We start from the raw sequence: 27,464 nt of genomic DNA, 5'->3' as shown, positions 1-27,464 counted from the left end.
GCAATGGAAATTCATTACAAATAATGAACAAATAATGAAACTGTTGGATCTATTAAGTGAGTGTAGGTCATCAAAGTTTGACAATAACCAGTAATACACATGGCTGCACCTCCAATTAGGTATCATCAATGGCATGACTTGGTCGTTCTGGGCCCCCCTGCAGAAAAATCTTCTGAAGGGGCACAGTGTGACCAGTCTCTCCTTATCCCTCCTTCCCTGCCACCATTGCGCTGCACCTCCCAGCCCCAACCACACCCAGATCCCACGGTCCAAGCCCCCTGTTGCCCGGGCCCCCCCACAACCACGGGATCTGCTCTATACATAGTTACACCATTGAGTATCATTTTTGGTTGCAACTTGAAAAAGTTTGAAAGCTTAAAAAAACTGTATGATAGCTTGGTTAGAACTGTATCTATCTTTGCCAATGTGTAGCCAATGAGTAGTGGTACCTAAATGGTGGGCTTGCCCTTCTTCTTTGAGGCTTGAAGCAGTGGCAAGGGGGCTCATTTGGAAGGCAGTTTGGGGTTTAGAAGTTGATAATATGGCCACTTGGGCTCATTGAAACACCTGAAAGTGTAAAATTTGGAGTGAATGTGTCTTTGCTGTCTTAGATTTTCTTGGATTTATGGCTTAATATTTGATACACCAATATTTTCCTATATCTGTGTCCATTTCATGAGCCATTGGCCAAAGGTTGGGCATTCAAATGGGGCTTGAAAATGTTTGACAACCACTGCTCTAGAATATACATACTCCTCAGGTCAGGACTGGCATTCAAAATAGGCCCTGGCATTGCATGTACCCAGAGGCCTAAACCCCCCCCCATGTCTGTGGCACCTTACAGCAGCCCCCTGGCATTGGCCAGAACCCACAGATTGCCAGTCTGGTCCTGATACTTATGTGGCTCTTTCTGAAGGAGAACATGATATTTAACATTGTCTGCTTTAAAGTGGTATCTACTTTATCAGCAATATAGTGCATAATGTTGACGCTACAGGTAGTTTGCTACCTGATTTATGATTATCTGAGACTTCTAGGTGCCAAACCTTCTAAACAAAAGCCCATTAGAAAAACTAACTACGCTTGCTGAGATATTCAGGCCTGAAACCCAGTATCAGTTAGCAAACTCATGAGTGGTTTCCTTTATGATTGCTCGAGCCTAAATACTTGAGCAACCATAAATCAGGCCCTATATGTAGTTTGTTACAATATTATACATAGTGTTTCGTACCCCCTGTTGTAAAATATAAGGATAATTGAAGTCACCGAGGAGTTGCATGACCTGTATAAAAGCACTCAGCCTCGAGCTTAAGTATGGTCATTGAATTCCTCGGTGACTTATAATATTCTTATATTTTACAACGGGGGTGCATCATTCCCTATATAATGCACAGTGTTTAGTCTATATGTTTGTTACAAAATGAGCAGCCCCCGTACCCCATTGTTTAGCAGCACTGATATCACTATGTTATTAGAGCTGTAACAATCTTGGGATTTCATTCAGTCGCCCAATGGAGCAAAACTTTAGTGTGATTAGTAATAATCTGGGAGATTTTTTAATAATGTCTCTTTATTGGATACAGGAGAACCCTGTAAACTCAAGTTATAGCCCAGACAAATAGGTGGTATGGGGCCCCATTATGGTGAGGGGATCTCAGTCCCACATTATGGTGAGGGGATCTCAGCCCCACATTAAGGTGAGGGGATCTCAGCCCCCCATTATGGTGAGGGGATCTCAGCCCCACATTAAGGTGAGGGGATCTCAGCCCCACATTATGGTGAGGGGATCTCAGCCCCACATTAAGGTGAGGGGATCTCAGCCCCACATTATGGTGAGGGGATCTCAGCCCCACATTATGGTGAGGGGATCTCAGTCCCACATTATGGTGAGGGGATCTCAGCCCCACATTAAGGTGAGGGGATCTCAGCCCCCATTATGGTGAGGGGATCTCAGCCCCACATTAAGGTGAGGGGATCTCAGCCCCACATTATGGTGAGGGGATCTCAGCCCCACATTAAGGTGAGGGGATCTCAGCCCCACATTATGGTGAGGGGATCTCAGCCCCACATTATGGTGAGGGGATCTCAGCCCTCCATTATGGTGAGGGGATCTCAGCCCCACATTAAGGTGAGGGGATCTCAGCCCCACATTATGGTGAGGGGATCTCAGCCCCACATTAAGGTGAGGGGATCTCAGCCCCACATTATGGTGAGGGGATCTCAGCCCCACATTAAGGTGAGGGGATCTCAGCCCTCCATTATGGTGAGGGGATCTCAGCCCCACATTAAGGTGAGGGGATCTCAGCCCTCCATTATGGTGAGGGGATCTCAGCCCCCCATTATGGTGAGGGGATCTCAGCCCCACATTATGGTGAGGGGATCTCAGCCCCACATTATGGTGAGGGGATCTCAGCCCCACATGATGGTGAGGGGATCTCAGCCCCACATTATGGTGAGGGGATCTCAGCCCCACATTTTGGAGAGGGGATCTCAGCCCCCATTATGGTGAGGGGATCTCAGCCCCACATTATGGTGAGGGGATCTCAGTCCCACATTATGGTGAGGGGATCTCAGCCCCCATTATGGTGAGGGGATCTCAGCCCCACATTATGGTGAGGGGATCTCAGCCCCCCATTATGGTGAGGGGATCTCAGCCCCACATTATGGTGAGGGGATCTCAGCCCCACATTTTGGAGAGGGGATCTCAGCCCCCCATTATGGTGAGGGGATCTCAGCCCCACATTATGGTGAGGGGATCTCAGCCCACATTATGGTGAGGGGATCTCAGCCCCACATTATGGTGAGGGGATCTCAGCCCCACATTATGGTGAGGGGATCTCAGCCCCCCATTATGGTGAGGGGATCTCAGCCCCCCATTATGGAGAGGGGATCTCAGCCCCACATTATGGTGAGGGGATCTCAGCCCCACATTATGGTGAGGGATCTCAGCCCCCATTATGGTGAGGGGATCTCAGCCCCACATTATGGTGAGGGGATCTCAGCCCACATTATGGTGAGGGGATCTCAGCCCCACATTATGGTGAGGGGATCTCAGCCCCACATTATGGTGAGGGGATCTCAGCCCCACATTATGGTGAGGGAATCTCAGCCCCCCATTATGGAGAGGGGATCTCAGCCCCACATTATGGTGAGGGGATCTCAGCCCCCCATTATGGTGAGGGGATCTCAGTCCCACATTATGGTGAGGGGATCTCAGCCCACATTATGGTGAGGGGATCTCAGCCCCACATTATGGTGAGGGGATCTCAGCCCCCCATTATGGTGAGGGGATCTCAGCCCCCCATTATGGAGAGGGGATCTCAGCCCCACATTATGGTGAGGGGATCTCAGCCCCCCATTATGGTGAGGGGATCTCAGCCCCACATTATGGTGAGGGGATCTCAGCCCCCCATTATGGTGAGGGGATCTCAGCCCCACATTATGGTGAGGGGATCTCAGCCCCACATGATGGTGAGGGGATCTCAGTCCCACATTATGGTGAGGGGATCTCAGCCCCCCATTATGGTGAGGGGATCTCAGCCCCCCATTATGGTGAGGGGATCTCAGCCCCACATTATGGTGAGGGGATCTCAGCCCCACATTATGGTGAGGGGATCTCAGCCCCCCATTATGGTGAGGGGATCTCAGCCCCACATTATGGTGAGGGGATCTCAGCCCCACATGATGGTGAGGGGATCTCAGTCCCACATGATGGTGAGGGGATCTCAGCCCCACATTATGGTGAGGGGATCTCAGCCCCACATTAAGGTGAGGGGATCTCAGCCCCCCATTATGGTGAGGGGATCTCAGCCCCCCATTATGGTGAGGGGATCTCAGCCCCACATTATGGTGAGGGGATCTCAGCCCCCCCATTAGAGTGCCCATAAAACAAAGATGGGTAACTGTAAGCAAATATGGCACCTCTGTTGGTACTGCTTACCTGAACTTCAGCCAGTGCCAGATGGAGGTGCCAGGGGCCCACTGGGAATGCCACCTGGGGGTCCCCACCCCAGTCCGTGCACTTGCACCCCCACTCCCGCAGTTGTAGACGGGCAGAGTGCACAGGTGGGAGGAGCAGGCCGACGGGGGCCACAGCTGGGGAGTCTGTGGGGTCCGCAGGGCCCACTAGGGTTTTTTCCCAGTCTCCCACCGGCCCAGTCCGACCCTGACTTCAGCTCATGGAACTATTTTCTGATATTTTCGGACTCTGACCATTTTCTATATGCAACACACTAATAAACAGATTTGTATATGGGATTAATCCAAGCACCCTTGCAGATGGTGTTTGGGTTTCCGGTGATTTGACTTTCTATTATGCCTATCTACATGGGCCGGATGTGGCCCTCCAAAGGATTTTTATGGCCCCCAGTCTTCTCAATGCTCCACAGATCTCATTGGGTGAATGAATCCGGTTCCCAAACACGCTATATAAGAAATATTGGGCATATTGGGACAGCGCTGACCTAGCAGATAGTGCAAACTGCAAATAGGTGCGGTGCAAATAAAATCCCTAAACAACTAAAAATGTAATAAGTCAGGACCAAGTACAGACAATATTGCTGTCAGACAGAAGATGCCATATTCAGAAATAGGGTGTATGTCTCCTTTAAATGGCCTCGGGCTTTGGAAATTTCTACATTAGTATATTCTGTGCTTGGATCATGCTGTAAGTGATAATCTTCTTTTCCTTTATGAAGCATACGGCTGTGGAAGGGTTCATTTACTCTTCCAGGAAATCTGTCATAAGAAATAAATGAGTCTGTGGGTGAAACATAATGGGGATTATGTACCGAGCCATTCAGTGGCGGCAGATACGGCCGTGCCGGACAGCCAACCTGTTAGTGCTCCGTAGCAGCAGGGACAGATAAGCAGCCGTCACATACAGGCAATCTGCCCCGCTCAGCCATCATTTCTATGTACATCTTCAAATTCCACACGTAAAGGAACATTACACTGACCAATGAGCATTAAAATCAATAAAAACAGAAATAAAGGCAGGGTTTTCTATGCAGAATCAGCTTTGTCCCTCTTCGTTTGCTGATCATTTTCCCAGGGATATAACGAGTAAATGGAACAGCTTAATTGCATCAATAATAAGGACAGCAGTGGTAAGAATAAAATGAAAAAAAGTCCTATGGGGCACTTACTCGCTGGCCCAACTACGTAAAGGGGTAATGGCCAATCAGAATTAAGGTGGCGCTCGCCTGCCGAGGTCACTAAGCGAGCGGATCTTCTCCCGATATCCCTACCTACGAGTGGGCGATATCGGGGGAATCTAGGCTAATTTGGTCCTTTGGCCCTGGGGCCAAACGATCTAATTATAATGATGGGTATAGGCGCAGTCGGTTCGGGGGCCGCATCAACAAGCCGTTGCGGCCCCCAATCCGACTAAATTTTTTAACCCGTTGTTTGTGTCCCTACACGGGCCAATAAGTGCCCGTGTCCCATATCGGCAGCTACAATTGGCCCGTTTATGGCCACCTTAAGTCATACAAAAACCAATCATAAAGATGCTAACAAAGTGAAAAACCAATAGATACCTATAAAAACCATATTGAAAAAAGACCAACTGCAATTGTGAGGTAGTGAGTTGTTCCTGATATAATTAGTGTATATCACAATCACAAATACAGTTATAAATTCTTCCCTAAGTTACATTAACTTTTATTACAATGTAGAGAGTGCTATTCTGAGACAATCTGCAATCGCTCTTCATTTTTTATTAGTTGGCTTTTTTAATTATTTCGCTTTTCGTTCTGTGGCTCTCCAGTTTGGAATTTCAGCAGCTATCTGGTTGCTAGAGTCCTATTTAACCTAGCAACCAGTGGTTGGAAAGAGAGACATGAATACGAATAGAGGAAGGCTTAAAGAGGTTGTTCACCTTTAGGTTTAGCATTTTATAGAAAGCAACTTTCAATTAGTCTTCATTGTTTGTTTTTTATAGTTTTTGAATTATATGCTGCTTTCTTTTAACTCTTTTAAATGGGGGTCACTGACCCCGGCAGCCAAAAAACTATTGCTCTGTCAGGCTCCAGTTTTATTGTTATTGTTACTTCATATTACTTATTTAACTCTATCTTCCTATCCATATATCAGTCTTTCAAAATCACAACCTGGCTTCTAAGGTAATTTGGACCCTAGCAACTAAACAGCTGCTGAAACTCCAGAGCTGGAGAGCTGCCGAACAAAAACTGAAATAATGAAAAAACTACAAATAATAAAAAATGAAGACCAAGTGCAAATATTACGCTGTACATTATATTACAAGTTAATTCAAAGGTAGAGAATATCTTTAAATAGAAGAATAAGTAACAATAAAAATGCCTGCCGGGGTCAGTGACCCCCATTTGAAAGCTGGAAAGAGTCAGAAGAGGAAGGCAAATAATTCAAAAACTATAAAAAATGAAGATCAGTGAAAAAGTTGGTAAGTAAAGGCGACTTTATTCCAAACTAACCCCCCCCGGCGGCCATATTTACTGCTGGGTATATAATACTGTAAGTTCCATGGGAAGTAGGGCACTAAGGCTGCCTGAGCTCATACACAGGATCCACTCCAATAGGCAGAAGAGATTACAGAAGAGAATAATACTCTGTAGGCCCATTATACAGCAGGGAAGTGCTAATGGAATGACGCTCTAAAAAATCTCTGCTTCTGGAATCCCCTCAGCCGCGATACTGTGTAACAGTCTAAATAAGGACAATATTCTCCGGTGCTGAATGATTTCTAATGGCGCAGAGTAGCGTTCCGCACGTAGCTTGAGAGATACAGGCTTAGAACTCTAGGGGGCTGATTTACTAACCCACGAATCCGACCCGAATTGGAAAAGTTCCGACTTGAAAACGAACATTTTGCGACTTTTTCGTATGTTTTGCGATTTTTTCGACGTCTTTACGAATTTTTCGTTACCAATACGATTTTTGCGTAAAAACGCGAGTTTTTCGTAGCCATTACGAAAGTTGCGTAAAATCTTGCGATTTTTCGTAGCGTTAAAACTTGCGCAAAAAGTTGCGCTTTTTTCGTAGCGTTAAAACTTACGCGAAACTTCGCACCTTTTAAGTTTTAACGCTACGAAAAAGGCGCAACTTTTCGCGTAAGTTTTAACGCTACGGAAAAAGCGCAAGATTTTATGCAACTTTCGTAAAGGCTACGAAAAACTCGCGTTTTTACGCAAAAATCGTATTGGTAACGAAAAATTCGTAAAGACGCCGAAAAAATCCGAAAAAATACGAAAAAATCGCAAAATACCGATCTTTACGAAAAAAACGCAATCGGACTCATTTTGACCCGTTCGTGGGTTAGTAAATGTGCCCCTAGGACTAGAACAGTTCTTGGTTTAATTCAGCAATAAGCGTCTGTTAATGCAGGGACCTGTTATCCAGAACACCCAGCACCCGGGGTTTCCCAGATAAGGGGTCTTTCTGTAATTTGGATTTGGAGACATACAGGATAACTGGAAATCTCTCCAATTTTGGACTAATAATTAATATTATCTTTAAAAACGGCCCCTTTATTGGAGCTCCCTATAGATCCTCTCAGGTCCCTGTCTGTGTTTCCAATGAGGGGTGGGCGTGTCCTAACGGTCCCTGCCAGAAGCACAGTAGGAGGGGGATAGCCAATCACAGCCCTGCAGTCACACAAGCACAGACAGGCTTCAGTTCCCTATCAGGTCAGCCTAGCTGCTGATTGGTCCCTATCCTACAGTGCAGTGGCCGCCTGGGAAATGGAGGCAGCAGGATGTGGAACAGTGAGATTTTCTCAGCACATTCCTTCTATATTTAAGTATTGAGTATAAACACTAAGGATACTAGGGGGAGAACATTTTCGCCGTACGCGCAGATTTTTAACCCTTCCCGGTCCTAATTAGCATATACTATTTAGGATTTGGATCGGTACTAGGCTGAATCCATCGGGTGGGTTCGGTACATCCCTAACAAACACATACTTGATTTTCACATAATATGTCTTCTTTAAAGGAGAAGGACAGTCTACAATAACTAGGGGGCCTAACATTTGCCCTCCCTCCCATTGTATTCACTTACCTGATACTCCATTAAGACTACTAAAAAATAATCTAAACATTAAATAGGATTGCTTTGCCTTTGATATTTTGACTTTATTGGAGCTTTCTATAGATCTGCTAAGGTCCCTGCCTTTGTTTCATATGAGGGGTGGGTGTGTCCTAATGGTCCCTGCCAGAACTGCCCCTGAGCAGCCTGGAAAAGGAGGCAGCAGGATGTGGAACAGATGGGTGGGGCCAGACTGGGGGGTGCAGGGCCCACCAGGGCTCCCGCCCCAGGGGCCCTGCAGGTGCTCCCACTCACCAGCCGTGTCCCCTACCCCCCCAGGGGCCCCCCTAACCCCCCCGCAGGGCCCCCACCCAAAATCCTCCCCGAGCGCATATAAATTGAACGCGACAGGGGAGGAACAGTCAAGTGGGGGAGCGCCGGTAAGGGTCGGACTTGGCCGCTGGGGCCCACCGAGATTTTTCCCGGTGTCCCGGCGGCCCAGTCCGACCCTGGGTGGGGCTAGTGGGGTTTTTGCAGAAATTTTGAATAAGTCAACCCAAAACACTACTTTTCACATGGTATGTCTCCTTTAAAGGAGAAGGAAAGTCAACAATAACTAGGGGGCCTAACATTTGCCACCCCCCCCCAATTGTATTCACTTACCTGATACTCCATTAAGTCTAAAAAATAATCCAAACATTAAATAGGATTGCTTTGCCTTTGTTTGATGAAAGTGGAGTCATCCCATAATGGATAATGGGTTTCTAGATAGCAGATCCCATACTTGTAACAAGTGCAGAGTGCCATATAGGGACTGCAGGGAAAAGCAGGCGTTAGTAAGAAGAATCATGCAGTCTATATCCAAGAGATGTGTATGGGTTGGAATCAGGCATTCCCATCATGTGCGCCTTCTATACTCCAGCTTTAACGTATGTTTTATTCATTTTATAAAGTCTCTTTCCACGATTGGGATCTACCCTTTTATCATCCTTCCCAAAGCTAATCCTAAAGCCCCAATTCTGTTCAACGTATGGGTTTACTTGGAAGGGTTGAACATGATGGACTCTGGTCTTTTTTCAACCCTATGTAACTATATGTATGTTTAATTCATGTTATAAAGTCTCTTTCCAAGATTGGGATCTGACCTTTTATCATCCTTTCCCAAGCTAATCCTAAAGCCTCAATTCTGTTCAATGTATGGGTTTACTTGGAAGGGTTGAACTTGATGGACTCAGGTCTTTTTTTCAACCCTATGTAACTATATGTATGTTTTATTCATTTTATAAAGTCTTTCCAAGATTGGGATCTGACCTTTTATCATCCTTCCCAAATGTAATTCTAAAGCCCCAATTCTGCTCAACATATGGGTTTACTTGGAAGGGTTGAACATGATGGACTCCGGTCTTTTTTCAACCCTATGTAACTATATGTATGTTTAATTCATGTGATAAAGTCTCTTTCCAAGATTGGAATCATCCTCCCTGGCTGGGCTTTAGTAGAGGATTGTACCTTTAGAGATCACTGTTATTTATACAGGAGACAACCCCAAGCTGTTCCCTGGGAGCCGGAAGTGTTAGAGGACGTATTTAACATGCAATGTGCAAAGTGTTTATTCAGAGCCGGTCACTACCCACTTGCAATACGGGACTTGTTTCTCGGAAACCTACATGCCCTGTAGCACTGTCGCCCTGCAAACCAGTGAGGGATATAGGGCACTTCGTGACAATTCTGTGATTGCTATGACTTTGTGACCTTGGAGACAATAATGGCCTCTAATTCCGTTACATAATTAAGACTGAAAAGCGCGTATCCATCAAGTTTAACCAAATGTGAAAACTGTCTCCAGGGAAAACATCCACACTGTCAACAGAGCGGCCATTGCGCCATTCCCGTTCCTTCAGGTTGAAATATTTTAACCTAGTTTCCAAGATACCAGAAGCTTTACACTTTTTATTGATGTCAATAAGGAAAGGAACATCCCGGTGCAATGCATTGTGGGTTATGTAGTTCCTGTATGCTGTCTGTAAGCTGGGGAGAAGTTGTTACAGTTTGTAACATCAGTGTTTTAGTCCCTCCTCCCCTGCCAGGATTACAAATGATGCAGAAAGAGTAGAACTGTTTTGCAGCTGGATTTCAGCATATAAAATGGTATCTATTCATACTATTTGAAGGAACAGATTACAGGGATAGGGATATTAGGGGTTTCTGTGTTGTGTGGGGCTCTTTAACACATTTTGGTTCAGAAGCCGGAGTTCCACTTTAGGGCAAAGTTTGTTGCTGCTTAAAAACTCGGTGACAGCGACTAATTGCAGCCATTTATCTGCCATAAATGAATATACAAGTTGCCGTGCCATACATACTGTTTGTGGCGTGCCAATTAGTCGCCGCTACTTTTTAAAAAGTCGCACCAACTAATCAACCCGCGTGTCTTCGCCCCTTAATGTTCTACCAGCCGTGTCCGGCCATCTGTAATAAACAGCGGGTGGTGCTGTTAAAATTCCATATATTAACAGTACAGACTATGATCCTTAGTACAGCACTGAGCAGAATTGTGGCTTTAGGATTAGCTTTGGGAAGGATGATAAAAGGGTAGATCCCAATCTTGGAAAGAGACTTTATAAAATGAATAAAACATACGTTAAAGCTGGAGTATAGAAGGCGCACATGATGGGAATGCCTGATTCCAACCCATACACATCTCTTTCTCTGTGTATATATTCCATGTATATATATTCTCTCTCTCTCTTGCATATACCACAGTGGTATGTGAAATAACGACATTTTGTTGTTTTTATATTTGAGAGTGCTGGTCCTTACCAAGCATATGTATTTTTTTTACCGTGCCCCTCGATAGAGTGCGGGCCATTTTCACCATGACCTGTATAAAAGCACTCGGCCTTTGGCCACGCACCTTTATATGGTCAGTGACTTATAATATCCCTGTATTTTACAATAGGGGGTACAATATTCACTATACAGGTATGGGATCCCTTATCTGGAAACTTGTTATCTAGAAAGCTCAGAATTATGGAAAGGCCATCCCCCATAGACTCCATTATAAGCAAATAATTCTAATTTTTAAAAATGATTCCCTTTTCTCTGTAATGATAAAACAGTACCTGTACTTGATCCCAACTAAGATATAATTACCCCTTATTGGGGACAGAACAGCCCTATTGGGTTTATTTCATGGTTAAATGATTCCCTTTTCTCTGTAATAATAAAACACTACCTGTACTTGATCCCAACTAAGATATAATTACCCCTTATTGGGGGCAGAACAGCCCTATTGGGTTTATTTAATGGTTAAATGATTCCCTTTTCTCTGTAATAATAAAACAGTACCTGTACTTGATCCCAACTAAGATATAATTACCCCTTATTGGGGCAGAACAGCCCTATTGGGTTTATTTCATGGTTAAATGATTCCCTTTTCTCTGTAATAATAAAACAGTACCTGTACTTGATCCCAACTAAGATATAATTACCCCTTATTGGGGGCAGAACAGCCCTATTGGGTTTATTTAATGGTTAAATGATTCCCTTCTCTCTGTAATAATAAAACAGTACCTGTACTTGATCCCAACTAAGATATAATTACCCCTTATTGGGGCAGAACAGCCCTATTGGGTTTATTTAATGGTTAAATGATTCCCTTTTCTCTGTAATAATAAAACAGTACCTGTACTTGATCCCAACTAAGATATAATTACCCCTTATTGGGGCAGAACAGTCCTATTGGGTTTATTTCATGGTTAAATGATTCCCTTTCTCTGTAATAATAAAACAGTACCTGTACTTGATCCCAACTAAGATATAATTACCCCTTATTGGGGCAGAACAGCCCTATTGGGTTTATTTCATGGTTAAATGATTCCCTTTTCTCTGTAATAATAAAACAGTACCTGTACTTGATCCCAACTAAGATATAATTACCCCTTATTGGGGGCAGAACAGCCCTATTGGGTTATTTAATGGTTAAATGATTCCCTTTTCTCTGTAATAATAAAACAGTACCTGTACTTGATCCCAACTAAGATATAATTACCCCTTATTGGGGCAGAACAGCCCTATTGGGTTTATTTAATGGTTAAATGATTCCCTTTTCTCTGTAATAATAAAACAGTACCATACCCCCCAACTGTCCCGCTTTTCGCGGGACAGTCCCGCTTTTTATGGCGTGTCCCGCTGTCCCGGATAGTTCCATGAATGTCCCGCATTGTGGGACATTCATGGAACTATCCGGCACAGCGGGATGCGCTTGCTGTAGCCGGATGTTCTTGCTTCGTCGGCTGCTTCGTTATGCCTCTCCTTGCGCAGCGCGACATGCCCTTTTATAAGGTTGCGACTGTGGGTGTGACGTCATTACGCACAGGCGCAACCTTATAAAAGGGACTGTCGCGCTGCACAAGGAGAGGCATAACGAAGCCACAGAAGAAGGCGGAGCTCCTATGGGAGGTACTGTGATAGGGGGACACTGTGTATAGGGGGCTACTGTGATAGGGGGACACTGTGTATAGGGGGCTACTGTGATTGGGGGCTACTGTGATAGGGGGACACTGTGTATAGGGGGCTACTGTGATAGGGGGACACTGTGTATTGGGGGGCACTGTGTATTGGGGGGCTACTGTGTATAGGGGCACTGTGTATGGGGGGCTACTGTGTATGGGGCGGGCTGCTGTGTATGGGGCGGGCTGCTGTGTATGGGGTGGGCTACTGTGTATGGGGGGCTATTGTGTATGGGGGGCTATTGTGTATGGGGGGCTACTGTGTATGGGGGTTACTGTGTATGGGCGGGCTACTGTGTATGGGGGGGCTGCTGTGTACATGGGGCTACTGTGTATGGGGGTTACTGTGTATGGGCGGGCTGCTGTGTATGGGGGGGCTACTGTGTATGGGGCGGGCTACTGTGTATGGGGCGGGCTACTGTGTATGGGGCGGGCTACTGTGTATGGGGGGCTACTGTGTATGGGGGGAAAAACTGGTACTTAGTTATAACTCACTTATAACTGACTGCCTTCTCTCTATATTTGTATTTTAATGTAGGAGTTGCTGTATTGTTTTCCTTAGGTCGTTCAGTATGAGGGTATAGCACATTTGCGTCTGCTCCCGCCATTTGATCTATATAAAAGGGGTATTTTTTTTAAAATGGGGTGTGGTAATTGGGGCGTGACCACAAAAGGGGGCGTGGTCAAAAAAATTTGCCGCGCTGCGCGCGCCAAATCTTTTTGTCCCTCTTTTCATTTTTCAAATGTTGGGAGGTATGCAGTACCTGTACTTGATTCTGAATAACAGGTCCCATACCTGCATACACTACATCACTGAAAGTGCCATGTTTCTCGTTTCCCTTTCTGACCCCCTAAGCAATTCAGTGCTTGCCATTTCTGTGCAATCAGTATTCAGTGGCCTCTGATACTCTAGCTTTTAATTAAAGAGCCAATATAGGCAAGTGGCAACAACGACAGGCTGCTATTATTATGCTTTATTTATACAGCGCTAGCATGTTTATGCATTGCTTTACAAGCTGTTGTGAATGATGAAATCCCCCCGGAATATATGTTCAGACACGGAGCCCCTGGACACATAAGGGAATGAGCAAATATGGATGTCACGGGCAGCGTGTAATGTTTGAGCGATACTGATAAGATCCCACGGGACATGTGTAGATCCCACATCCGCTGATAATGTGCCGAAATGATGCTCAGCCTTCCTCTAAGTGCTCTGTTACTCCAAACCCACTTTATACTTAGCCACAAAGCATTGAGAGACATATGTGCGATTTCAAGGGGAAGTTGACTATATGGGACACTTTTTACTGCTTTTTGGAGATGGTGATTGGATGTTATCAGGTTCCATAATATTCAGTGGCCGGCATGGCAGTTCACTGTCCCCTTTGCAGGGAACCCGACAAAAGGGTTAAAAGTCTCTTTAATTGACCAGTTTGGAGGTTCAAAAAGCAGTTTTCAATGAAAAAAAAGATTCTTTGTTCATAATTTATTGTTTGGTCAGTCCCATCACGTTTGCGTGTAAAGGTCCCCATATGCGGGCCGATTGTAGCTGCCGATATTGGTCACTTGGACTGATTCAGCAGCTAATCGGCCCGTGTAGGGGCAGGAACAAGGAGCCTGCCCGACCGATATCTGGCCAGAAATTGGCCAAATATCGATCGGCCAGGTTAGAAAATTCAGTCGGATCAGGGACCGCATGGGCTCGTTGATGCGGTCCCCGAACCAACTGCCACATTGCCGCCAATATAATTTGATCGTTTGGCCCCAGGGTGATCGTTTGACCCGTAGGTGGGGATATCGGGTGAAGATCCGCTTGCTTGGCGATTTCGCCAAGCGAGCGAATCTTAACGTGTATGTTAATAGTAAATACAAATTAGTTTAGCCACTAGGTGGCAGTGTGTTCTAAGGTTAATGCAGATAATATGGCCACTAGAGGGCACTGTTCTATTTAAGCATGTGGGCAAGGTTTCCTTGTCAGAACAATGATGGCTGCTGCCAGTGATATGAATAAACAAAAATATGCAGATAAATAAGGCTCCATGTGCAGAATGACCTATAGCAATATGCTCAGATAAATATACCTAGGAAAATAAAATAGATATAATACCTTTTTATACTGTACATTTAAGGTGCAGACAGTGAGGAGAAGGGATGTTCAGGTTTATAATGTGCCTGATAATCTGATGCAATTGTATTTCTTGGGTTTTTGGCTCATGTCGTGTTAGTAATTGCCTCTTTTGCTTTGCCGGCTGCTATATATGCTGTAACTAAGTCAATGGTATATTTGGCTGATGTACCCAAGCCTTGTTTCACCCCCCCAGTGCTCATATGGTATGTCCCAGCTGTACCTACACAACCCCGTCTGCTCCTGTCCTGCTTCGCAATTTATTTTTCAAGATCCAACAATTTGTGAATCCCTCCCTTAGCCCACAAAGTGTATCTATATATGAAAATGTTTTATCCGCCCCCCTCCTATAGGGCCAGGGATGCCTAGAGCAGTGCGGCTTTCGTGGCATATATTGCCCAGCAGATAAGCATTGACCCCTTAGGCTCACAGAGTACAGAAAGGCTCCATATAAACAATCGGTGGCTAATTCAGCCTGCTCACGTGCAGATATACACAGTATTTATTGCTCACACCTGTTCACAAATGATGTGTCGCTTCCCATTATGCCTCACCCGCGCAGCTGTGCCCAATTCCTGGCATCTGTACTTGGCATGTTAGAAAGTTTCATAGCCCACACTGCTCTTGGCACTAAGTGCCTATACTTCCCAGAAAGCCTAACACTCGTATCATATGCACCCACGTCCCTTGGGCTAACAGCTACAATCAGAAAGGGCTGAGTGCTCCCACTTGTAATGCTCCCTGTAATGCGTAGGTGTCTCTCAGGGCACTTACACGGCCCAAATGCAAGTGGTGTTTCACTTGCACGACAAAAGTCAGGCTGGGTGGTTGCACACAGAACTAGGGGTAGGCAGAAGAGGCATGTTCCTACGGCACAATGGTGGGGGGCACTGGGCACCTACCTCTTCTGTTGCCTTCCCATAGTTGGGACTCTTGTGACTGTGCCTGTGAAATACCAACCCGGGCCATGGCCAGTACAGGTATGTTATCCCTTATCCGGAAACCCGTTATCCAGAAAGCTCCGAATTACAGAAAGCCCGTCTCCCATAGACTCCATTTTAATCAAATAATTTAGAATTAGTATAAAAACAGTACCTTGTAATTGATCCCAACTAAGATATAATTACCCCTTATTGGGGCAGAACAGCCCTATTGGGTTTATTTAATGGTTAAATGATTCCCTTTTCTCTGTAATAATAAAACAGTACCTGTACTTGATCCCAACTAAGATATAATTACCCCTTATTGGGGGCAGAACAGCCCTATTGGGTTTATTTAATGGTTAAATGATTCCCTTTTCTCTGTAATAATAAAACAGTACCTTGTAATTGATCCCAACTAAGATATAATTACCCCTTATTGGGGCAGAACAGCCCTATTGGGTTATTTAATGGTTAAATGATTCCCTTTTCTCTGTAATAATAAAACAGTACCTGTACTTGATCCCAACTAAGATATAATTACCCCTTATTGGGGGCAGAACAGCCCTATTGGGTTTATTTAATGGTTAAATGATTCCCTTTTCTCTGTAATAATAAAACAGTACCTGTACTTGATCCCAACTAAGATATAATTACCCCTTATTGGGGCAGAACAGTCCTATTGGGTTTATTTAATGGTTAAATGATTCCCTTTTCTCTGTAATAATAAAACAGTACCTGTACTTGATCCCAACTAAGATATAATTACCCCTTATTGGGGCAGAACAGCCCTATTGGGTTTATTTAATGGTTAAATGATTCCCTTTTCTCTGTAATAATAAAACAGTACCTGTACTTGATCCCAACTAAGATATAATTACCCCTTATTGGGGGCAAATCAGTCCTGTTTGATTAATGGTTTATTGATTTTTTAGTAGACTTAAGGTATGGAGATCCAAATTATGGAAAGACACCTTATCCGGAATACCCTTGGTCCTGAGCATTCTGGATAATGGGTCCTATACCTGTACATTTACATTGAAAACTAAAGAAAATACAGTATGTAATGTATGTATAACTGAAAAATTCTTAGAACTACATTTTCTTTCATTAGGCAAACCCCACCGGTGACTACATTCTTGTTGGGGATAAGGGGGTGCATTTTGGGGAGATTAGCCACCCACAGTAGCGATGATTTATCATGGGCAGAATCGCTGCATAGCCAATAATCAATCATGGATTTTTGGATTTCTTTTTATATTGTTTCACAATTTTTATTCCTTTGTAACATTGTGAGATGTAAGACTTTGCTAGAATAACCCGTATCCCTGGCGTAACCAATTGATGCCATTTGCCTCTGTGACTCACTGATTGGGATGAAGTTGCCCGTTACAAGGTGACGCACACAGAATGAGTCAGTCGGTTATATTAAGGGAACCTCTAATTGTGTCGTGCCCCCCCAACCTCACAATATCCCCCGGTGCAAACGCATCTCAGCTATTTGTCAGGGAGTGAGAGAATGAATCAGTTGGTTGCACCATGAAAGCAAATTGCTAGGCTGAACAATCACTTTAATAAAACATTAAGGAATATAATAAAAAGTTCATATAAATTCCTTGTTTAATTATTCCATGTACTGAGGACTGCATCTGCTCTGCCCCTATACAGATACCTCCCCGCTCTGCCCCTATACAGATACCTCCCCCCTCTGCCCCTATACAGATACCTCCCCGCTCTGCCCCTATACAGATACCTCCCCCCTCTGCCCCTATACAGATACCTCCCCGCTCTGCCCCTATACAGATACCTCCCAGCTCTGCCCCTATACAGATACCTCCCCGCTCTGCCCCTATACAGATACCTCCCCGCTCTGCCCCTATACAGATACCTCCCCGCTCTGCCCCTATACAGATACCTCCCCCCTCTGCCCCTATAAGACCCCCCCTGCCTAACAGTATACCTCCCCGCTCTGCCCCTATACAGTATACCTCCCCGCTCTGCCCCTATACAGATACCTCCCCCCTCTGCCCCTATACAGATACCTCCCCCCTCTGCCCCTATACAGATACCTCCCCGCTCTGCCCCTATACAGATACCTCCCCGCTCTGCCCCTATACAGATACCTCCCCCCTCTGCCCCTATACAGATACCTCCCCCCTCTGCCCCTATACAGATACCTCCCCGCTCTGCCCTATACAGATACCTCCCCGCTCTGCCCCTATACAGATACCTCCCCGCTCTGCCCTTATACAGATACCTGCCCGCTCTGCCCCTATACAGATACCTGCCCGCTCTGCCCCTATACAGATACCTGCCCGCTCTGCCCCTATACAGATACCTGCCCGCTCTGCCCCTATACAGATACCTGCCCGCTCTGCCCCTATACAGATACCTGCCCGCTCTGCCCCTATACAGATACCTGCCCGCTCTGCCCTATACAGATACCTGCCCGCTCTGCCCCTATACAGATACCTGCCCGCTCTGCCCCTATACAGATACCTGCCCGCTCTGCCCCTATACAGATACCTCCCCGCTCTGCCCCTATACAGATACCTGCCCGCTCTGCCCCTATACAGATACCTCCCTGCTCTGCCCCCTATACAGATACCTCCCCCCTCTGCCCCTATACAGATACCTCCCCGCTCTGCCCCTATACAGATACCTGCCCGCTCTGCCCCTATACAGATACCTGCCCGCTCTGCCCCTATACAGATACCTCCCTGCTCTGCCCCTATACAGATACCTCCCCCCTCTGCCCCTATACAGATACCTGCCCGCTCTGCCCCTATACAGATACCTCCCTGCTCTGCCCTATACAGATACCTCCCCCCTCTGCCCTATACAGATACCTCCCCGCTCTGCCCCTATACAGATACCTGCCCGCTCTGCCCCTATACAGATACCTGCCCGCTCTGCCCCTATACAGATACCTCCCCGTTCTGCCCCTATACAGACACTTTCCCGCTCTGCCCCTATACAGATACCTGCCCGCTCTGCCCCTATACAGATACCTCCCCGCTCTGCCCCTATACAGATACCTCCCAGCTCTGCCCCTATACAGATACCTCCCCGCTCTGCCCCTATACAGATACCTCCCCGCTCTGCCCCTATACAGATACCTCCCAGCTCTGCCCCTATACAGACACCTCCCCGCTCTGCCCCTATACAGATACCTCCCCCCTCTGCCCCTATACAGGTACCTCCCTGATTGCTTGAGTCTCCTCCCAAATGTTCCAGAATTTGGCTAGGGCCCCATTGGGCTCCTGTCATGGTGTCACCCAATATGTTGCCCTCTGCCACCCGTTTGTGTGGATATAACCACTTTGCTCCAGAGGTGTGCGCCAATGGGCTCACTTTGTATTAATCCCACAAAAACACATGTAACTAGACAGTGGATGTGGTACCAAGGAAAGAAATTATTACTGATGGCCGCGCTTTGTGCCATGTTCAGCGGAGGTGACGACAGAAAGATGTTTATTGACCAGTCTGCCTGATTATGATGTATTGTAGATACGGCTTGCAATTAACTGATACGCTGGAGTGTGGTCAGACCTTTCCTTTACATTGCTTAATGGGCTTAACCCTTTGTTAGACCCATGGGGAGATGAAAGCATTGCATTGTTGTGCAGTAAAGAAGTAAGAATGAAATAGAGATGATGAGAGAGCTCTGTGGAGCTTGGTGGAGAATGCAGGTACAGCCTTGTATGTAATGGAACGTAATACATATAGAGAAGATTTACTTATGAAATCTCCAGTATCAATGTCAAAATATTACAATTTTCAAATCATGTTACTGAAGATTTTTCATCAACAACATTGATCGGAAAAGTCACCAAACTTTTATCGTTAATTATTTACATATTCTGCTTTATAGAGATTATAGAGGTCATTTATAACACATGGGGCAAATTAGGTACCTGTGCAAATCTGGCATCGGAAAAGGGGGGGGGGTTAGGGTTGTAAAGCTCACAGTGGGTGTGTTTGACATCAGTTCTGGTGGAAGTGACATCACATGTAGTGGAAGTGACATCACACACAGCCCTGTGAGGTTACTTCCTGCTCTGCAGTGTGCCAGTGGGTCACTTTCTGCTGTCTCTGGCACCCAGCATGGGGCACACTGCACAGAGTCCTGTATATTGGTGCTCACTGCTTTCCAATACAATTTGCTCAATAGAATAGGGGACAGCAGTACAATAAAGCCTATGGGACATTATTGATCCATAGAGATATCTCCTCAGTCAGAGAGGGGAAAGGGACCTCAAAACCAGAGCCCACCAGTAAAATTCCAGGTACCTGGCCGGCCAGTCTGACCTTGCATAGATAAAGCAAATGAAGCGAATTCTGCAGTGCCAGAGATGTTGGTTGGATGGGGCTATGGCAATAGGGATTACAAGGGAGATTCGGCAAGGGCCTGAGCTATAGTCTAGACACTCACATCACAGAAGGGTTTATTGTCCGGTATTAACAGTTTCTTCGCTGCCTAATGTTGATCTAAACCATCGGGCAAGTAATCATCTGATTTCCTTGGTTGTGAGAGACAGGCTGGCAGCCAAGCAGGAATCAGGCAGCGAGAGGGGTGACGGAGCGGATACATCACAGTACATTCTGCCCTTACCCTCAAGCCCCAGTGCTGCTCAGTACATACCCCCCCCACATACACATTTACTGAATCCTACTCCTTTAGTGCCCGTATGTGCTAAGGGAAAGCTTCCCCTGCCAAGTACACATGTCAATTTACCCAATACATTGTGGCTCCTAAATGCAATATTTCCATGAACATAATGCTCCAGACAGGTGGATTGACAGAATCTACCAGGATCCCTTTGGCTGCTGCCGAGAACTCATTTACTGCAGCCGGCGGCCTTCCATTGTACATCCCTGGTATTGTACATTCCTGTATCAGGGTATATAATGGTAGAAATGCTACAAAACATGCAGTCAACCCAAAATATCATTTTTTGCCCAATAAAAGGAAACATAATCCTAAGCAGCTTTGCAATATCCATTCATTACAAAATTGCAATGGTATCTGTATATATAATTGCTATTAGAAGCAGTGTTTGCCTGTCCTGTTCTATTCCCTGCCCTGGGGGCTCCGGCATATGAAACAGTGTAACACAAGGCAGCAGCCTGACAGATCCGACTTGCTGGGGGAGACAGACCTGACTCGCTGGGGGAGACTGACCCCTGAAACAGTGTAACACAAGGCAGCAGCCTGACAGACCTGACTCGCTGGGGGAGACAGACCTGACTCGCTGGGGGAGACTGACCCCTGAAACAGTATAACACAAGGCAGCAGCCTGACAGACCTGACTCGCTGGGGGAGACAGACCCGACTCGCTGGGGGTGACAGACCTGACTCGCTGGGGGTGACAGACCGGACTCGCTGGGGGAGACAGACCTGACTCGCTGGGGGAGACAGACCTGACTCGCTGGGGGAGACTGAGCTTTGCAACATTGTTCAAAAAGTAACAACCAGGAGTTCAGCGAATGCTGCTTTCAATAGCAGTTACATTTACACATCACTTTGAAAGCATTAAAACATTTTAATACATTCACATTGGAAAGTTGCATGGAATTATGTTTTCTTTTATTAGGCAAAAAGTTATTTTTGGGGTTGACACGTCCTTAAAAACACATGGGATGTTGCACATATCTAGGTGCTTTGCCTTTACTGATTTAGTTATACCATATGACACCTATATACAGATTAATGTGGGTGGGGCCCAGACAGGGTCGGACTGGGGGGTGCAGGGCCCACTGGGGCTCCTGCCCCAGGGGGGCCCGCACCCCCCAAGGTACATGCCACCTACAGGGGCCCCCGCCGTGCACCCCAACCCCCCCCCTGCAGGGGCCCCTGCCCGACGCCCACTGTATGTGAACACATCAGGGGAGGACATTGCAGGCCAGGGGAAGCACCAACAGGGTCGGGTCTGGGCCGCTAGGGCCCACTGGGTATTTTCCCGGTGTCCCGGCAGCCCAGTCCAACCCTGGCCCCAGATCTCTAATAGGAAAACAAAAAACAAAATGGCACTCAGAGCTAACGGGAAATAATTCCTTATTAGAAAGTCTTTATTTGCGAAAAAGATGCAACGTTTCGAGGCCAATCAGCCTCTTAATCAAGCTTGATAAAGAGGCTGATTGGCCTCGAAACGTTGCATCTTTTTCGCAAATAAAGACTTTCTAATAAGGAATTATTTCCCGTTAGCCCTGAGTGCCATTTTGCTTTTTGTTTTCCTGCTGGTTTTTGTGAGGGTGCCGATCCCTCTGGCAATGTGCACCGGGCGGTCAAACTTGGAGAACTAGGATGTGCGGTAAGGCCTCTGTTGTAACTACCCAGATCTCTAATACAATAATTATGCCTTCACCATTATTATAGATCCACAACTCCCAGCCCTGCACATAATACCTCCCTGTTGAAGGTTGTCTTTGCCTACAAAATGATATCTCTGCCTACTGCCTATTCCACTGCTTCTGGGGCAAAAAATGCAAGCTTTACTAGGCTCAGCTGCGCCACAATAATAAAACAACAACTGGCCAATAGATAAAGCATCGCCGCCATCCTACAATCCACATACACCAACATATACATGAATTATTATATGAGTGATACTCAGAGTTCCCTGTATAACTCAGCCTGCAGCCTTGTGCCTTTATATGGGCACAGAACCCCTCAGTGACTGCTAATATCCTTATCATTTACAGTAGGGGGTACATTATCCCTTATAATACATGAGTGATACTCAGAGTTCCCTGTATAACTCAGCCTGCAGCCTTGTGCCTTTATATGGGCACAGAACCCCTCAGTGACTGCTAATATCCTTATCATTTACAGTAGGGGGTACATTATCCCTTATAATACATGAGTGATACTCAGAGTTCCCTGTATAACTCAGCCTGCAGCCTTGTGCCTTTATATGGGCACAGAACCCCTCAGTGACTGCTAATATCCTTATCATTTACAGTAGGGGGTACATTATCCCTTATAATACATGAGTGATACTCAGAGTTCCCTGTATAACTCAGCCTGCAGCCTTGTGCCTTTATATGGGGGGCACAGAACCCTTCAGTGACTGCTAATATCCTTATCATTTACAGTAGGGGGGTACATTATCCCTTATAATACATGAGTGATACTCAGAGTTCCCTGTATAACTCAGCCTGCAGCCTTGTGCCTTTATATGGGGGGCACAGAACCCCTCAGTGACTGCTAATATCCTTATCATTTACAGTAGGGGTTACATTATCCCTTATAATACATGAGTGATACTCAGAGTTCCCTGTATAACTCAGCCTGCAGCCTTGTGCCTTTATATGGGGGGCACAGAACCCCTCAGTGACTGCTAATATCCTTATCATTTACAGTAGGGGGTACATTATCCCTTATAATACATGAGTGATACTCAGAGTTCCCTGTATAACTCAGCCTGCAGCCTTGTGCCTTTATATGGGGGGCACAGAACCCCTCAGTGACTGCTAATATCCTTATCATTTACAGTAGGGGGTACATTATCCCTTATAATACATGAGTGATACTCAGAGTTCCCTGTATAACTCAGCCTGCAGCCTTGTGCCTTTATATGGGGGGCACAGAACCCCTCAGCGACCGGAGGGTCAGCATTTTATCGTACACATTATTATAAAGACCTTTACTAAAAGCGACAGGGTCAGTGGCTGTTGTCATGGTAATGGAACAGGAATTCCTACTGGGATCATTATTAATTGATGCATTCTCTTGCTAACATGAACTTATGTGGTCTGAAACAGGACTCACTCGGGGCCGACAGAAGGTTGAGCGGTACAAAGATCTTCCTCTAGTTTTTAGGCCATTAACCCAGATGCTTCTCTCTCTCCTTCTTAGAAATCGGGACACCCTCGGAGGGTCTTCGGACGCTTTACTCATGGTGCGTTGCTTTATCATCCCATCCCACCCTCCACCTATCCATTCCTTTACCCTCAAACCAGTCATATACACGTATGGCTTTTTACTATATTCAATGAGGACAGGAAGAGTTTTCTCTGATTATTAGTGCCCAGCACTGCCATCAGGGGTACTGAGCTTTCAGAAGGAGCCAGCGCTACACATTAGAACTGCTTTCAGCTAACCTATTGTTTCTCCTACTCCCATGTAACTGGAGGAGTCCCAAGCCGGACTTGGATTTCTTACTATTGAGTGCTATTCTGATACCTACTGGGAGCTGCTATCTTGCTCCCTTCCCATTGTTCTGCTGATCGGCTGCTGGGGGTGAGAGGGGGGGGGTATCACTCCAACTTGCAGCGCAGCAGTAAAGTGAGACTGAAGTTTATCAGAGCACAGGTCACATGGCTGTGGCACCCTGGGAAATGAAGAATATGGCTAGCCCCATGGGAAAAACAGATTACAATGCAGGATTCTGCTGGAGAAGCTCTATTAACTGATGGGTTTGGAAAAAAAAACATTTCCCATGACAGTATTGCTTTAAGCAAATGAATTTTAGGATGTTCTGTGCTGTAATAAAATAAACTGGAGTCAAGGACTTAATTTCCCTCTCAGCAGCGCAGCAATGACTCCAGAACCACCTGCGCAGTTGTAACAGACATTTAAACTGATGATAGGAATCAAGGTCAGAGAGTAGTAGGCTAGGAGAATCTCTTGGCCTCAGAACAGCTGCACTTATTGTAAGGACATGGGATATTTATAGGCAGATTGCTTGTAACCCATGACGTGACTTTGCTGTTTGTGGGGCCCAGAACAACAGAGATCTACCAGGACCTTAATCCAAATTAGGACTGTCCAATCCATAGTCCTGCAGCTTAAGATAAACTACAAGTCCCACCAATCAGCCCCTTTGGCTGACATGTTTGGTTGAAGTTGTACTTCAAAACCCTCCCATGGTCTGCAACACTGGTATAGTGGGGTACAGCCCCAGTCCCTTCCCAGAGGCTATTATCCCCCCACTGCTACTATAGGCACCATCTCTCCCTACTATACCTGCTATCCCACAGCCCCAGTCCCTTCCCAGAGGCTATTATCCCCCCACTGCTACTATAGGCACCATCTCTCCCTACTATACCTGCTAACCCACAGCCCCAGTCCCTTCCCAGAGGCTATTATCCCCCCACTGCTACTATAGGCACCATCTCTCCCTACTATACCTGCTATCCCACAGCCCCAGTCCCTTCCCAGAGGCTATTATCCCCCCCACTGCTACTATAGGCACCATCTCTCCCTTCTATACCTGCTATCCCACAGCCCCAGTCCCTTCCCAGAGGCTATTATCCCCCCACTGCTACTATAGGCACCATCTCTCCCTACTATACCTGCTAACCCACAGCCCCAGTCCCTTCCCAGAGGCTATTATCCCCCCACTGCTACTATAGGCACCATCTCTCCCTACTATACCTGCTATCCCACAGCCCCAGTCCCTTCCCAGAGGCTATTATCCCCCCCACTGCTACTATAGGCACCATCTCTCCCTTCTATACCTGCTATCCCACAGCCCCAGTCCCTTCCCAGAGACTATTATCCCCCCACTGCTACTATAGGCACCATCTCTCCCTACTATACCTGCTATCCCACAGCCCCAGTCCCTTCCCAGAGGCTATTATCCCCCCACTGCTACTATAGGCACCATCTCTCCCTACTATACCTGCTATCCCACAGCCCCAGTCCCTTCCCAGAGGCTATTATCCCCCCACTGCTACTATAGGCACCATCTCTCCCTACTATACCTGCTATCCCACAGCCCCAGTCCCTTCCCAGAGGCTATTATCCCACTGCTACTATAGGCACCATCTCTCCCTACTATACCTGCTATCCCACAGCCCCAGTCCCTTCCCAGAGGCTATTATCCCCCCCACTGCTACTATAGGCACCATCTCTCCCTACTATACCTGCTATCCCACAGCCCCAGTCCCTTCCCAGAGGCTATTATCCCCCCACTGCTACTATAGGCACCATCTCTCCCTACTATACCTGCTATCCCACAGCCACAGTCCCTTCCCAGAGGCTATTATCCCCCACTGCTACTATAGGCACCATCTCTCCCTACTATACCTGCTATCCCACAGCCCCAGTCCCTTCCCAGAGGCTATTATCCCCCACTGCTACTATAGGCACCATCTCTCCCTACTATACCTGCTATCCCACAGCCCCAGTCCCTTCCCAGAGGCTATTATCCCCCCACTGCTACTATAGGCACCATCTCTCCCTACTATACCTGCTATCCCACAGCCACAGTCCCTTCCCAGAGGCTATTATCCCCCCACTGCTACTATAGGCACCATCTCTCCCTACTATACCTGCTATCCCACAGCCCCAGTCCCTTCCCAGAGGCTATTATCCCACTGCTACTATAGGCCCCATCTCTCCCTACTATACCTGCTATCCCACAGCCCCAGTCCCTTCCCAGAGGCTATTATCCCACTGCTACTATAGGCACCATCTCTCCCTACTATACCTGCTATCCCACAGCCCCAGTCCCTTCCCAGAGGCTATTATCCCCCCCACTGCTACTATAGGCACCATCTCTCCCTACTATACCTGCTATCCCACAGCCCCAGTCCCTTCCCAGAGGCTATTATCCCCCCACTGCTACTATAGGCACCATCTCTCCCTACTATACCTGTTATCCCACAGCCACAGTCCCTTCCCAGAGGCTATTATCCCCCCACTGCTACTATAGGCACCATCTCTCCCTACTATACCTGCTATCCCACAGCCCCAGTCCCTTCCCAGAGGCTATTATCCCCCCACTGCTACTATAGGCACCATCTCTCCCTACTATACCTGCTATCCCACAGCCCCAGTCCCTTCCCAGAGGCTATTATCCCCCACTGCTACTATAGGCACCATCTCTCCCTACTATACCTGTTATCCCACAGCCACAGTCCCTTCCCAGAGGCTATTATCCCCCACTGCTACTATAGGCACCATCTCTCCCTACTATACCTGCTATCCCACAGCCCCAGTCCCTTCCCAGAGGCTATTATCCCCCCACTGCTACTATAGGCACCATCTCTCCCTACTATACCTGCTATCCACAGCCCCAGTCCCTTCCCAGAGGCTATTATCCCCCACTGCTACTATAGGCACCATCTCTCCCTACTATACCTGCTATCCCCACAGCCCCAGTCCCTTCCCAGAGGCTATTATCCCCCACTGCTACTATAGGCACCATCTCTCCCTACTATACCTGCTATCCCACAGCCCCAGTCCCTTCCCAGAGGCTATTATCCCCCCACTGCTACTATAGGCACCATCTCTCCCTACTATACCTGCTATCCCACAGCCCCAGTCCCTTCCCAGAGGCTATTATCCCCCACTGCTACTATAGGCACCATCTCTCCCTACTATACCTGCTATCCCACAGCCCCAGTCCCTTCCCAGAGGCTATTATCCCCCACTGCTACTATAGGCACCATCTCTCCCTACTATACCTGCTATCCCACAGCCCCAGTCCCTTCCCAGAGGCTATTATCCCCCCACTGCTACTATAGGTACCATCTCTCCCTACTATACGTGGTATTCCATAGTCCCTTCCCATAGAATTTATGTTGCTAAACTTTCTTTGTTTTCTATCTACAAATGTTGCGCTGAAGAAAACAATTATTCCAGTAAAGATCAAATCAATATAAGAATAAAACTGAGCCGACGTGTTTGGTTATCTGCAACTTTTTCAAAATTGAAATAGAAATAAAACCCGGTACCTGTTACTGGAAAAATATACCTTGAAAATAAATACATAATGACATTTAAAATAAGGCTGTAAATTACCATGGCAACCCCTGTCTGACTGAGTTTATCACTTTGCGTGTGAATGTACTAAGCGAGCAAATGTTCTGGAGCGATTTTACCATTTCATTCTTTCATTTTTTACTTATTCAGTATATAAATGTACAGCAGCGGAAAACATTTTCATGTAT

General features: G+C 46.5%; 1 protein-coding gene across 4 annotated transcripts in view; it reads left to right on the top strand.

The window, feature by feature from the left end:
* Window positions 1-27,464, top strand: part of speg (striated muscle enriched protein kinase) — a 169,542-nt gene that overhangs the window by 53,380 nt on the left and 88,698 nt on the right. For 2 of the 4 annotated variants that reach the window (XM_031892845.1, XM_031892847.1), the window contains exon 2: window positions 23,422-23,464. The exons of the other annotated variants lie outside the window; for them this stretch is intronic. In XM_031892845.1, the coding sequence (XP_031748705.1) occupies window positions 23,422-23,464 (43 nt within the window). The remainder of the gene's footprint in view (window positions 1-23,421; window positions 23,465-27,464) is intronic. 4 annotated transcript variants of the gene reach the window in all.

Source organism: Xenopus tropicalis, chromosome 9 (genome assembly GCF_000004195.4).
Source record: "Xenopus tropicalis strain Nigerian chromosome 9, UCB_Xtro_10.0, whole genome shotgun sequence".
Classification (NCBI taxonomy): Eukaryota; Metazoa; Chordata; class Amphibia; order Anura; family Pipidae; genus Xenopus; species Xenopus tropicalis.
This window is presented reverse-complemented; position numbering and strand designations above follow the sequence as displayed.